General features: G+C 47.0%; 1 protein-coding gene and 1 pseudogene across 2 annotated transcripts; one reads left to right on the forward strand and one right to left on the reverse strand.

Annotated features, from left to right (window-relative positions):
• Window positions 1-768: 768 nt before the first annotated feature.
• LOC310796988 (peroxiredoxin-6-like) lies at window positions 769-8450 on the reverse strand. The gene is made up of 5 exons (XM_083659255.1): window positions 8325-8450; window positions 7135-7291; window positions 5979-6128; window positions 5701-5847; window positions 769-1031 (listed from the first exon to the last, which is right to left on the reverse strand). Exons 1-5 carry the CDS (start codon window positions 8414-8416, stop codon window positions 903-905), a joined length of 675 nt encoding a protein of 224 aa, XP_083515381.1. The 5' UTR covers window positions 8417-8450; the 3' UTR covers window positions 769-902.
• Window positions 8451-8646: 196 nt separating this feature from the next.
• Window positions 8647-11882, forward strand: LOC310796777 (polyisoprenoid diphosphate/phosphate phosphohydrolase PLPP6 pseudogene; annotated as a pseudogene). The gene is made up of 3 exons: window positions 8647-8940; window positions 9734-9959; window positions 11494-11882. The product of its transcript is annotated as a polyisoprenoid diphosphate/phosphate phosphohydrolase PLPP6 pseudogene (transcript).
• The last annotated feature ends 2249 nt before the right edge of the window (window positions 11883-14131 follow it).

A 14131-nucleotide genomic window follows, 5' to 3' on the forward strand; every position in this document is an offset into this window, starting at 1 on the left:
AAGCATAAATTGGGCTTTATTGCTGTGCTGAAGTTTTTTATTTGTTCTTTTCATTTGAACATAAGGCACCACATTGGGGCAATTCAGACTTCATACCCTCAACCATTATTAGAGTACAGATACAACGCAGTCCGTAAGACGGTCATTGAAATTAAGTCGTTTTGCCCGTCAATGAACCACTGACTGGACAAAATATCAGGGACGTCTTCCTCATGTTGAGTTGCACAATCTGCATCTCATTTTGCCAAGGCTTCAAAAATGCTTCTGTAACTCATCTGCCTCTCCTTTGTGACTGGCATCGATCTAATGACCTGGCGTGCCCCTGATATGTGGTACATTCAGTTTATTCGCCAACGACAAGTGATACATTATCTGTTGCGAACAAGCTACAAAATGAATGTCAAAGTTTGGTGAGGCAACGATTGAAAGGTGTATGAATAGTGATTACATAGTAGCTAACCTTGTTCAACCCTATAGATCTATAGGAGGCGAGAGAGCCCAGTCAGGACATGTCTCTCTATCCCTGAGTCAATAGTATCATCTTGCTGTAATTATTGGGTAATGCTCTGTCTGAACAGCACCACAGCGGGGAAGGCAAGTCCCCTCCCTCTTTATCTCTTCCTTTGGTCCTATAAGAGGTGCGTCTGTGAAAATATACAGGATATATTTGAAAATACTTTAAATGCTATTCTTTATAAATTAAAAAATATATTATCCCCCCCCCCCCCCCCCCCCCCCCCCCCCCAAAAAAAATAGGTAGAACTTTGCACCTTTTGTTACTGGGCTTTACCATGTTTTCCGTTGTTTTAAGCAAATTCAAAGTTTCTTAAGGTACAGCCCATGTGACAAAAGGTGCATTTTAGTGAGTGCTGAATATCAGCGGTGCCTCTGCTCTGCCCGTGTCATGGCTGAGGTGTGTAGCGCAGGTACTTCTTCCCAGACGGCAGGTCTTTGCTGTAGACGCCGGCCGGGAACAAAGAGGCTGCGTCCTCCTCTGACATGCCGGGAGGAACCATCACACTGTCTCCAGGCTGTGGGCAGAGGAGAGAGAGAGAGAGAGATGATGAGGAACCATCACACTGTCTCCAGGCTGTGGGCAGAGGAGAGAGAGAGAGAGATGATGAGGAACCATCACACTGTCTCCAGGCTGTGGGCAGAGGAGAGAGAGAGAGAGAGATGATGAGGAACCATCACACTGTCTCCAGGCTGTGGGCAGAGGAGAGAGAGAGAGAGATGATGAGGAACCATCACACTGTCTCCAGGCTGTGGGCAGAGGAGAGAGAGAGAGAGATGATGAGGAACCATCACACTGTCTCCAGGCTGTGGGCAGAGGAGAGAGAGAGAGATGAGGAACCATCACACTGTCTCCAGGCTGTGGGCAGAGGAGAGAGAGAGAGATGATGAGGAACCATCACACTGTCTCCAGGCTGTGGGCAGAGGAGAGAGAGAGAGAGATGATGAGGAACCATCACACTGTCTCCAGGCTGTGGGCAGAGGAGAGAGAGAGAGAGATGATGATGAGGAACCATCACACTGTCTCCAGGCTGTGGGCAGAGGAGAGAGAGAGAGAGATGATGATGAGGAACCATCACACTGTCTCCAGGCTGTGGGCAGAGGAGAGAGAGAGAGAGAGATGAGGAACCATCACACTGTCTCCAGGCTGTGGGCAGAGGAGAGAGAGAGAGAGATGATGATGAGGAACCATCACACTGTCTCCAGGCTGTGGGCAGAGGAGAGAGAGAGAGAGATGATGAGGAACCATCACACTGTCTCCAGGCTGTGGGCAGAGGAGAGAGAGAGAGAGAGAGAGAGAGAGATGAGGAACCATCACACTGTCTCCAGGCTGTGGGCAGAGGAGAGAGAGAGAGAGATGATGATGAGGAACCATCACACTGTCTCCAGGCTGTGGGCAGAGGAGAGAGAGAGAGAGAGATGAGGAACCATCACACTGTCTCCAGGCTGTGGGCAGAGGAGAGAGAGAGAGAGAGAGAGATGATGATGAGGAACCATCACACTGTCTCCAGGCTGTGGGCAGAGGAGAGAGAGAGAGAGAGATGAGGAACCATCACACTGTCTCCAGGCTGTGGGCACAGGAGAGAGAGAGAGAGATGATGAGGAACCATCACACTGTCTCCAGGCTGTGGGCACAGGAGAGAGAGAGAGAGATGATGAGGAACCATCACACTGTCTCCAGGCTGTGGGCAGAGGAGAGAGAGAGAGAGAGATGATGAGGAACCATCACACTGTCTCCAGGCTGTGGGCAGAGGAGAGAGAGAGAGAGAGAGATGAGGAACCATCACACTGTCTCCAGGCTGTGGGCAGAGGAGAGAGAGAGAGAGATGATGAGGAGGAACCATCACACTGTCTCCAGGCTGTGGGCAGAGGAGAGAGAGAGAGAGAGATGATGAGGGACCATCACACTGTCTCCAGGCTGTGGGCAGAGGAGAGAGAGAGAGAGATGATGAGGAACCATCACACTGTCTCCAGGCTGTGGGCAGAGGAGAGAGAGAGAGAGAGAGAGAGAGAGATGAGGAACCATCACACTGTCTCCAGGCTGTGGGCAGAGGAGAGAGAGAGAGAGATGATGATGAGGAACCATCACACTGTCTCCAGGCTGTGGGCAGAGGAGAGAGAGAGAGAGAGATGAGGAACCATCACACTGTCTCCAGGCTGTGGGCAGAGGAGAGAGAGAGAGAGAGAGATGATGATGAGGAACCATCACACTGTCTCCAGGCTGTGGGCAGAGGAGAGAGAGAGAGAGAGATGAGGAACCATCACACTGTCTCCAGGCTGTGGGCACAGGAGAGAGAGAGAGAGATGATGAGGAACCATCACACTGTCTCCAGGCTGTGGGCACAGGAGAGAGAGAGAGAGATGATGAGGAACCATCACACTGTCTCCAGGCTGTGGGCAGAGGAGAGAGAGAGAGAGAGATGATGAGGAACCATCACACTGTCTCCAGGCTGTGGGCAGAGGAGAGAGAGAGAGAGAGAGATGAGGAACCATCACACTGTCTCCAGGCTGTGGGCAGAGGAGAGAGAGAGAGAGATGATGAGGAACCATCACACTGTCTCCAGGCTGTGGGCAGAGGAGAGAGAGAGAGAGAGATGATGAGGGACCATCACACTGTCTCCAGGCTGTGGGCAGAGGAGAGAGAGAGAGAGATGATGAGGAACCATCACACTGTCTCCAGGCTGTGGGCAGAGGAGAGAGAGAGAGAGAGATGAGGAACCATCACACTGTCTCCAGGCTGTGGGCAGAGGAGAGAGAGAGAGAGAGATGATGAGGAACCATCACACTGTCTCCAGGCTGTGGGCAGAGGAGAGAGAGAGAGAGATAGATGAGGAACCATCACACTGTCTCCAGGCTGTGGGCAGAGGAGAGAGAGAGAGAGAGATGAGGAACCATCACACTGTCTCCAGGCTGTGGGCAGAGGAGAGAGAGAGAGAGAGATGAGGAACCATCACACTGTCTCCAGGCTGTGGGCAGAGGAGAGAGAGATGATGAGGAACCATCACACTGTCTCCAGGCTGTGGGCAGAGGAGAGAGAGAGAGATGATGAATATAGCTATATATCTATCAGTGAAGGCTGATGTTAGGATTTTTAACCCAACACTACACTACCAGTGAAGAGTTTGGACACATGTATTTTTATTTATTTGTGCTATTTGAACACACATGGAATTATGCAGTGATCAAAACTGTGTTAAATCAAAACTATCTTAGATATTTTAATGCAGCTGCCCATTGCCTTGTTGGAAAGGCAAAGGCTTTGGAAAGAAATTCATACATAGGCATCAACTTCACTATCTCTATTTGTCTAAGAAACACATTTCAAGCACTTAAAGGGGGACTAACCCCCTAGATATGTATTAGAACAGTGATTTGAAAATACCTATGGAAAAAACCAAGAAATGACATTATGCTCTTGTCTATACTGGACTCTTTGGCTGTGTTGAAGTCCAGATTTTTTTTCGGAAATCGACGCCATTACAGTTTGCCTATTGCCTCAAAAATAATTTATTTGAGAGGGGCCATATCTGTATAATTATCAACAACTAGCCAACGCTGGTGGCCTGTTTGGAAAGAGCTTTGCTCAAAATGGTTGAAAGTTATATCAATTTGGTAATTCAGTGGCGAACTAGAAATTTAATTATTTTTCTGCATGTAACTCTATGGCAGTGTGTTAAACTACGTTACGAGAGCAAAGTGGCATGGGCTCGTTACAGCAGCACACCGCACAATACGACAAACCCCCCGTTCTGGGGTAACACAATGCGAGATTTCTCTACGTCATTCCCTCGTCCAAGTTGCCATATAGTCCCTTTTTCATTTTAGTTTGGGGGCTTTTCGTGATTCTTGTTAAAAGTTGTGCAAAAGTTTTTTCCTCTCAGCGCAGTGCAGGCTGCCTGCGCCTCCTCCCTCCTGCCAGACCCCGGCTGACGAAACAGCCTGCTGCATGCATGGGGCGCTTGTAACCTCACGGAGCAACAAACAAACAGACAGAAATAGCTGGTGTGCGATTTAGAGAATACAGTCTGAGATTGGGTACAGGATTGAGGGAATCCCGCATCTGTTTGCGAAGGTGCGACTGGACAGGACGCTTTTCACAGACAGGCACAGTAGTCGGAGCGAGGCGAGTGTCTCTCAGGGCACAGCTGCAGATCTTTCCTCCTCCTCCTCCACGCATTCAGTCTGTCCAAAATCATTACCGATATAATCTCAGTAGGAGGGATGCAGGGAAATGATAGTAGCCGATGTGTTTAGAGAAGCTTTGTCACGTTGTCACGTCGTAGTATAGCGTTATATTTTACATGTGCGCTAAACTGCGACCATATTTGTTTGCGGAAATATCAGACTGCTCTCTCTACTCTCAGAGCACACAGAGAGCTCTGCTCTGCTGCGCGCGCCCGCGGAGCTTGGAGCTAGTGCATGAGGTTTACAGTACGACTCTCTCCCGCATGCCTGGGCTGGAGACAGTGCTTGCAACTCGGACTGATAATATAAACATCATCATTCGAGCTTATCCAGGTAAGATATCAATAAAGTAATGACACATTCAGCAGGAAACTAACTATAATTAAGACATGTGCCAACTTTGACGACGTTTGGTTCAGTATTTTAAGAGCAAACTTCAATAAGAATAGGCTTGGAGTTCTGAGGAGCTGAAATGGTACAGGGGGGGTAGGGGAGTAATTATCTTGAAATCCCATAGTCTTTGGGGGCACTGTGACGTCAGTGTGCCCCTAATCTCCCATTCATTTGAGAAAAAAAAAAAAGCAGTCTTTGACCCTTAGAGGGCGCTTATGCCAGATATGCTGCTGAAAAATGATACAAATGGTAAAATGGCAACAGTTTGGTGTCAAATGTGGAAATTCTGACCAGAATTCTTCACACATCACCCCCAAAGTCATATATATTGGTTAAAAGCTGAAAAAAAGTGTTTTGGAGGTTAGTTCTCCTTTAAGCATAAGCCTTTATATCAAAATGGCCTTAAGATCATGAAAAACATAGAACATTCAATCAGATGTGTCCAAACTTTTGACTGGTAGTGTACGTGTTAAGATATCTACCGTACTCTTTCAAATAATTTCAATGTACGCTTGATCTAATGTGGTCATCTACAGAAGTCAAATGAAACCTTGGTACCAATTGCACTCAGCATCAAAGGCGTGTCCTATAATATACAGGTAGAGGTACCTGCCAGTCGGCGGGCGTGGCCACCCGCTTCTCCGCTGTCAGCTGGAGAGAATCCACCACCCGCAAGATCTCGTCGAAGTTGCGTCCCGTGGTGGCCGGGTAGAGCAGCGACAGCTTCAACCTCTTGTCCGGGCCAACGATAAACACCTGATCGACACGGAAGGTGAGGGCATGATGTAGAGTAGATAAGTAAATAAAATCAATAAATAAAATCAATAATCAGATGTCTCTGTGGCCATATCAACAAGCTTGAGTGAGTGTGAGAGAGAGAGGCTCACACAGCGGGCAGTGAGTGGCAGGCCCTCCTTGTCCCGCTCGTCTGGGTCCAGCATGCCCAGGGCCACCGCCAGCTCCCGTTTGCTGTCCGCGATCATGGGGAAGGGCAGGGAGCAGCATCCAGGCTCCTCGCTGTTGTATGCCAGGATGTCCTAGTTGGTGCAGAGACACACACCAGCTCTCCGTTAGCAATTTACAACCAGCCAGTGACATGACTGTGCTTTGGTTACATTAGGGTCTAGCCTTTATTCTAGAATTATATTTAGAGATAGAGAAAGAGCACATATAGTACAGTGAAGCTAGCTACATACATGATTTGAGAAAGATTTGGTAATTTGGTATATATATCAGATCGCTCTGAAACAGGATGTAATTAATTTTCAACACATCAGCATGTCCAACTAACAGTCGACACATTTGTAACTTCAGTACAGCACACATCAAGAGCTTGGAATTAAGAGTCCATATGATCCCCCCCCCTATTCTGTGAATATTAGTCAGATATTGTGTGGTGCGCATATTTTTAAGCGGTGCATTCACTCCTATAAGTGACTATGTGTGTTTGTGGACAGGATGTGTGCAAATGGGATGTGGATGAGATTAAGCCTAGGGCTAAGCCACCTGGCCACTCCCCCAGCTCCCCAGTTTGCACAGAGTCACAGGCGTAGAGAGAGAGAACCTCTCATCTCCGTAATGCCTTGGTGGAAAATGAATGTAGAATGTAGAAAAGAAATAGCTTTTTGTGATATTAACTATTATTTTTATTTACAAAAGACCTGAAACACAGCAGAAGCAATTTTCCTGGACTCTTTCAAATAGAAAATACTATATCAAAATGTATTTAATTTGATGCATTCTTGTCTAGTTAATTCCATTGGAAACAACTAACTCCAGTTTGACCTTATATCTCTGTTTTGGCCTTCTTGGGGGGAAGGGGGGCAAACTAATTATTCTAAAATGTTTATGTTTTGCATTCAAAATTTTGACCATGGTGTGCAGGCTTTACAAACAATTTTGTCAAAACTCTGAATATATATATACGGTATCTTGGAACTGCCCTGGCCTCTACCCACAAAACCTGCCAATATCTGATGCCTTGTTCCAAAGTCAACACGATGTGCTGAAAACCCACATCATTAAGCTGCAGACAGCTCACACCTTGCTCCAGCCGTGGTGATCGTCCAGGCCGTCGATGGACAGGGCGATCAGCTTGACGCTGCGTTTACTGAACTCGCTGCTCAGCCTGGCTACTCGGCCCAGCTCTGTGGTGCACACGGGGGTGTAGTCTCTGGGGTGGGAGAACAGGATTCCCCATCTGGAATGAGACAGAGCGACAGAGAGATTAGTTAGGGCCTATAGGAGGGGAATGCCAGTGTCTCTGCTGCTCTCTGATTTCACACTGACTCAGAATACTCATGGGTAGTGCCCATAGTGCCGTGGGAGCGCAGGGGAGCAGAGCTCCCACACTTTTTCTCCAAGGGTTTGGTTTTACAATAGTAAAAAGTCATATACAGTAGATGCACTCCCCCAGTTCTCCAGATAGCACTACACACCTCACATACTGGGCTACTGTAAATGATACGGTTGCATGGTTGGAGGCTGAAAGTTATGAAAGTGATGCATTTGAGAGCAAATTGACAGGATGTGAGAAGTGGGTTACTCAGTATGACGTGGAGGACTTCCTGTACGTGAAGTCAGCAGTGATTGTACACAATGTGCAGAATCAACGAGGGCAGCAGTTCTCAAAGTGGGGTCTGGGCACCCCCAGGGGTCCTTCAGGGGGTCCCCAACAAAAAGGGGAATCATTAATTTTCACTACAATTCCATCAATAAGTAACACAATGACAGGATGTATGACTTTTGGTCATGGGTTTCATACACTTTCTGGAATAAAAGACCTAAAAGCAAAAAATCTTATCAAATGGACCCCCATTTGGCCTAAATTGGACCCCCCTGGTCTAAAAGTTTGAGAACCACTGAACCAGGGATTTTAGGTTGCTGTCCTGTTCAACTCCCTGATGCTTGTCACTATAGCCCAACCCAGACAGCTCACAAATCTGAACTAGGCAAAAAGGCAATAAACTAATCTCTGGTCATCTGTATGATGAGACAACAGACAAGTATCAGGCTAGATCCTGCAAACCATTTAAACATGATCATTATAGGCTCAAATCATGTGCCATAATAATATTCATACAGGAGCAGCCTATACAAGGATACAGAAAGCAGAAGCTAGAGACCTGTAACAGGAACTGGACACAAACATATCTGGCAATTGTGTCCAGTTCCTGTTACAGGTAACTCTTTGATATCAATTAAACTCGCTTATTATTTATAGGCCTACTTACGAATCTCCGAGAAACTCGTGGAACTGAATCTTTCCAGTCGTGGTCTCTGCCTCGAAATTAGGGAATACATCTCCGAGGAGCAGCCCGGGCATGTTTGCGACGATGGATGGAGGTGTACGGTTTGTTGAGCGCCTCTGGTGACTGATGCTTAGATGCACAGGGTAACCTTCAGAGAGGAGGCGGTGCTTTGTCACCACCCACTGCGTGTGGGCTACCGGATAAAGTCCCCACTGCCTTTTTGAGTACTGTTATTTTCAGTGTGGCTTTAGCCACGTGACAGACGCGCCGAATTGGCAACATTTTAACCATCGCGCCCGCGGGGTCTATCGTTTGGAGGATGTTGCGTCTGAGCGGCGGGTGATGATCAAAGTGTTCACTGGCTACTACCAGTAGCCTACTAGGTAGTCGAATGAAGGACGAATAGGTTAACGAGGCACTTTGCACACTTTGCCGAGCGAAAATGTCCTCCCCCATGTCCAGAAGGCACAGTTGCCGCGGAGCTATCTGTGGAAACCGGGCATCATCCGAGTGCAATGTCCGCCGCCGTGGCTCCTCCAGCTGCTCATACTTTTCCTCTGCTGGAGCGCAAAGCGAAGACTTCTCGGTCAGCCTGACGGTACGTGCACATCTACAATGGCAAATTCGCTTTTCCGCTGTGTCGCAGCGTTTTGTGGGCGTGCAAACCAGCTTCCAGCTTGGAGCTGTAGCCTGTAGAAACGTTGTACACAGGAGGGTGCGGGGAGGAAATGTGTAAGAAGAGCTGTCATTGGGTAGCTTCAACGAAAGGTCCCGCCCTAGTCCCGCCCCGCGAGCGTGAAGCCGCTCGGAGACAAGCCGCCTCTAGTCTGCGACAGTGAAACGCTGAAACGCTGGGGGCGGTTCCAGCGCGATGTTGAAATGGACCAATCAGAATCGAGAATACAGCAAGACAGCCTATCAAGATGCAGCGTCAAAGCGGCTTTTTCAGCAGGCAAGCCGCCGTGCCATTGTAGATGTGCACGTACCGTGACGGTACGTGCACATCTACAATGGCACGGCGGCTTGCCTGCTGAAAAAGCCGCTTTGACGCTGCATCTTGATAGGCTGTCTTGCTGTATTCTCGATTCTGATTGGTCCATTTCAACATCGCGCTGGAACCGCCCCCAGCGTTTCAGCGTTTCACTGTCGCAGACTAGAGGCGGCTTGTCTCCGAGCGGCTTCACGCTCGCGGGGCGGGACTAGGGCGGGACCTTTCGTTGAAGCTACCCAATGACAGCTCTTCTTACACATTTCCTCCCCGCACCCTCCTGTGTACAACGTTTCTACAGGCTACAGCTCCAAGCTGGAAGCTGGTTTGCACGCCCACAAAACGCTGCGACACAGCGGAAAAGCGAATTTGCCATTGTAGATGTGCACGTACCGTGAGCCAGCCGATATTCACTATAACGCTGAGGTTTCTTCTGGCCATAGACCTGTGGCTGTCCAAGCGGCTCGGGGTGTGCGCCTGTGAGGGCTCTCCCTGGGGCAGCATACGGCCTTTGGTGTGGCTGGTGGAGCTCTCCGGACACGCAGTCCCCTGGCTGCTCGGCACCCTGTACACCCTGCTCCGCGGAGAGACCGTCATGGAGCAGGAGATCATGCTCAACCTGGCCCTGGGTAAGTGAGTGAACGAGTGCGTGTCTCTTGTTAAAGTTGTTAAGAATTAGGCTATCCGACATTAAATTAGCTCACGATGAGGCCAAACTGTTGGAATTGCTGCAGTCACAAGTTATAGCCTACTATTGTGCTTTATTTCATGCCCATTGATTGAAGTCATCATGGATAGGCTTTTTATTCACTCAAAGGCTAATTGTGACGACTACTATTTTAATTGAGATTTTTTATAGTAGCCTATATGCATTTGGCACTCAGTGATGTATGAAGGGATGTAGGCATAGCGTGATGTAGCCTATGCCTACATGGATCAAACTAATGGAAGCTATATTATATCATATGGAATGGGGTCTTGTGAGGGCAAAAATGCTTTGAAGCTTTTGTGAAAAATATTTATTAAGTTAGGCTAATGGTTGCTTGCCTTGTGATGAGGTCATACTTTACGCACATTTATATCCTATTTATTTAAGCCACATTAGGGGTGGCCTAAAAGTAGTGCGTTATTACGCACGGTACATTTGTGCCAAATCCAACTGCCATGCGCTGTGAACCCGTGGACCGTTAGTCCCATATTGAGCCCGCTGTTCAAAGCAGAATAATGTTAATGGTCATTGAAACACAACCGAAGTTAACTCGCCAAAGCCGCATCAATCCATAAAAGTGTCAGATATTGCATTATAAGCCTACGGGGCTGTTGTGGCTCTGCGTCCCCGCGTGACCACTACCCATTATTTTACGCATACCGAAGAACCAGCCCAGCAACAGAGGCGGGATGCGGCCATGGAAACTTTTCTCCTTTCAACCCCAGCTGGTGGCATCTGTGGACACTGTCACTGACGGACACGTGGCTTATGTTTGTTGACTGACATCTTTGAGATCATGTCCTATATTCTCGTGATATTGTCCTGTGGTGAAATGCCAGAGCTATTCTTGACTTGGCATATACATTAGGATGGTGTTCTATTTTGGAAACAGTAGGGCTAAGATGGAAACAATTAGACCAATTAAAAATGAAAGTGGCCTTTTCCATGATAACAATTCAAAGATGTAGGTCAGGGGATTTTTGTTAACTGGGTGTGATATTCTATGAACTACTATTTAGCTGCCAACATGAGTGCAGATATGTCTCAATTCGAAGTTCACAAACACAAGCAACCAATTCACCTTATGTAGAAGAGAAAGTCTGGTTCGAGAGACTAACAGGAAGTGTAAACACAATCTGAAGTTCTGATTGTGTTTACACTTCCTGTGACTCATAAACCTATTCCTGGCTCATTATGTGAGTCAAATTAGGTTTGACCAGGTGAGTCAGACTAGTGTGAGCAGGTAAAACAGCCAGCGTTTTGAACAGGAAGTCGAGGGAGAAGAGAGATAGATTTCTTTAAAAAGCAATGACAGTGAGTGGATATCAGTTAGTCAAGTCAAGTCAAGTTTATTATTTAGTTTATTTAGTTAGTGAGGAGAGGGTGAGATAAGGTGGGGTTTCAGCTGATGGAATGAAGGCTGAAGGCCCTTCTCTGCCTCTCTCCCCTCCCAGCTCTGCTCTTGGACCTGCTGTTGGTCCAAGTTGTGAAGACGCTGGTGCGACGCCGCAGGCCTGCCCAGAGCCGCTCCGACATCCTGTCCGCCTTCTTGGTGGAGCGCTACTCCTTCCCGTCGGGCCACGCCACGCGGGCGGCCATGTGCGCCCGCTTCCTGCTCGCCCAGCTGGTTGACACGGCCTCCATGCGGGTGCTGGTGCTGGCCTGGGCTGCGCTGGTCAGCCTGTCTCGCCTGCTACAGGCCAGACACTACGTGACGGACGTGGGCTTCGGCCTGGCTATGGGCTACTGCCAGTACAGCCTGGTGGAGAGGCTGTGGGTGACCTGGGACTGCCTGCAGGACCTGCTGCGCATGCGGCTCGGGGAGAGACTCAACATGACTTAAGGTGGACTCTGAAATTTTTGTGGGGGATTTCACTCCTTTTCTCCCAATTGTACTTGACAATTCCCCCTGCTCTTCCGGTCGTTGCTCGACCTCCTCTGGCGATCTGGGGAGAGCCATAGACTAGCTAGCACATGCTTCCTCTGATACATGTGCAGTCGCCAGCCGCTTCTTTTCACCTGACAGCGAGGGGTTTCACTGGCCGGACGTAGTGCGTGCCAGGAGGATCACGCTATTCTCCCCAGTTCCCCTCCCCCCTGAACAGGTGCCCCAATCGACCAGAGGAGGCACTAGTCCGTGCATCGACTAGGACTCATACCCCACATGACGGTGTGTCTTTAAAAAAGTGAACTGTATTTCTCATCAGACCTGAGCAAATGTAGTTCAGTATGTTTGTAGTGTTTCTTTGTATTTTATCTGTAATTCTTTTGCTGTTTCTCTCTCTTTTTCAAACATTGAAAAACACAGATATTGAATTGAATGAGATGGATATAGTCATTGAGGTTTTTTATCACATTGAGACGCACATGCAACTTGTTTGCACAATGATATTTATGATGCATGGACTTATGCGCACAGTTCTGAAACCAAAGGAGAATTTAACTAGGGCCTTTTTGAATGTGCCAATTAAAGTGAATTATATACCAAACACAGAAGTAGGTTTGCTATCATATCTTATTGAGAGAGAGAGAAAGTGAATCGTGACTGAGTGAGTTTCTAGTAGGAAAGTGACGTAAAGGGTCTGGCAAATTGAGCATTGTACCTTTCTATGCTGCGGCACAGTGCCTAATGCCACAGTGTGTGGTATTGTACTGAGCTGTCACAACCCACAATAGGGTGCACCGACCGCGTTAGTGTGGGTGGGTGGGGGGCGGAGTCAACTCACCACTTCAAAGTTTCCATCAGCTGCTGCACAGTCTCCTGACTGTCATTATAATTCATCCCCATCTCCTCTTACAGTGTTGCTAAACAGTGGCAGTGACTCCCAAACGCTAACCACCCTCTCCCGTTTTAACACTTTAACACGCCGCGCTGGTTCCTTTTCCAACCGAAACCATCAAAATTCTTGGCTCTGTTGGTGAGTTTACAATACGAAGTGCTGGGTTTAAACCGTTAGAGAGGCCAGAGCCCAGACAAGCCCTCCAGTTTTGTCGGGTCTCTATTTAAAGCTGTAAGAATCAGGTGTTTGATTGGCGCTGGGCTGGAGCTGGGAGGCCTGCATGCACCATGCAGATGCAGCCAGTTGTCCACAGGTGGCAGCACAGGAGAGGAGAAGGCTGCATTTTGGTCTGCTGTTTTTTCAATTAATCCAGTTCAATTCAGTTGAGGCTATGTTCACTATTTGCTAATAGTTGGTGCTATGGTTTGTGGCATTTTAAACTGATGGCCTATCTAAACATAATCACTTTATTACCAAAGTATGACAAATTTGCAGAAATATACCTAGGTGAAACAGGACCTCACATTCAGTGCAAGGGGGCAGTAAGACATACAATAATACGCAGTAGACTAGATCAGTAACTATCACTCTAGCAGCGGTTCCCAACCTTTTTTGGCTTGTGACCTGATTTTGACGTCACAAAAATCTAGGGACCCTAGACCACCATCGATAATATCATCAGTGACACATCATCAGTGATGTCACATGTAACAGTATGCTTCTTTTTCCCCTCAGAATTCGGACTTAAATCTGAGAATTCTGACTTTAATCTCAAAATTCTGACTTTATTTTCAGAATTCTGACTTTATTCTCAGAATCCTGACTTTATTCTCAGAATCCTGACTTAGAGTTATAATCTTAAACATTTTCATAAACAAATATATAATAAATATAATAAAGTATAATATAATAAGTGAAGTATAATAAGTTCAGCATTTCTCAAGGATCTGTGATTTGATGTATTTGAAGTTGCAAACCAAGTATTACACAAACAAGCAAAAATATATAATCTAAGTGTTTATTGAGAACATAAATGACATGAACATTTAATAACAGATAACAAAAAATATATATATTGCACAACTTTAAATTAAATAGGTCAAAGAACTATAAAAATGATGTTTAATGAGTCTGGATTAATGAGTTCTTATCATAGCTGGGTCCACTTTGGGAGACAGAAATATTTCTTTGTTGCCAGTATCCATCTTATATACAAACAGAAAACAGTAGAAAAAATAAATTGTAGCGAGGCACTAACACACAAACAAAGCGGCCTATAATAATCTTCGTACAAAGACCACTCTAATGTGTT

The sequence above is a fragment of the Poromitra crassiceps genome, assembly GCF_964638095.1.
Source record: "Poromitra crassiceps genome assembly, chromosome: 23".
Lineage (NCBI taxonomy): Eukaryota > Metazoa > Chordata > Actinopteri > Beryciformes > Melamphaidae > Poromitra > Poromitra crassiceps.

Bases quoted from the DNA above. Each gene is read 5' to 3' on its own strand.
- LOC310796988 (XM_083659255.1), bottom strand. From the start codon at position 8,416: ATGCCCGGGCTGCTCCTCGGAGATGTATTCCCTAATTTCGAGGCAGAG. The intron at 7,292-8,324 runs GTAAGTAGGCCT...GTCTCATTCCAG, and splicing joins CACGAGTTTCTCGGAGATTC to ATGGGGAATCCTGTTCTCCC. The intron at 5,848-5,978 runs GTGAGCCTCTCT...CGTGTCGATCAG, and splicing joins TGCCACTCACTGCCCGCTGT to GTGTTTATCGTTGGCCCGGA.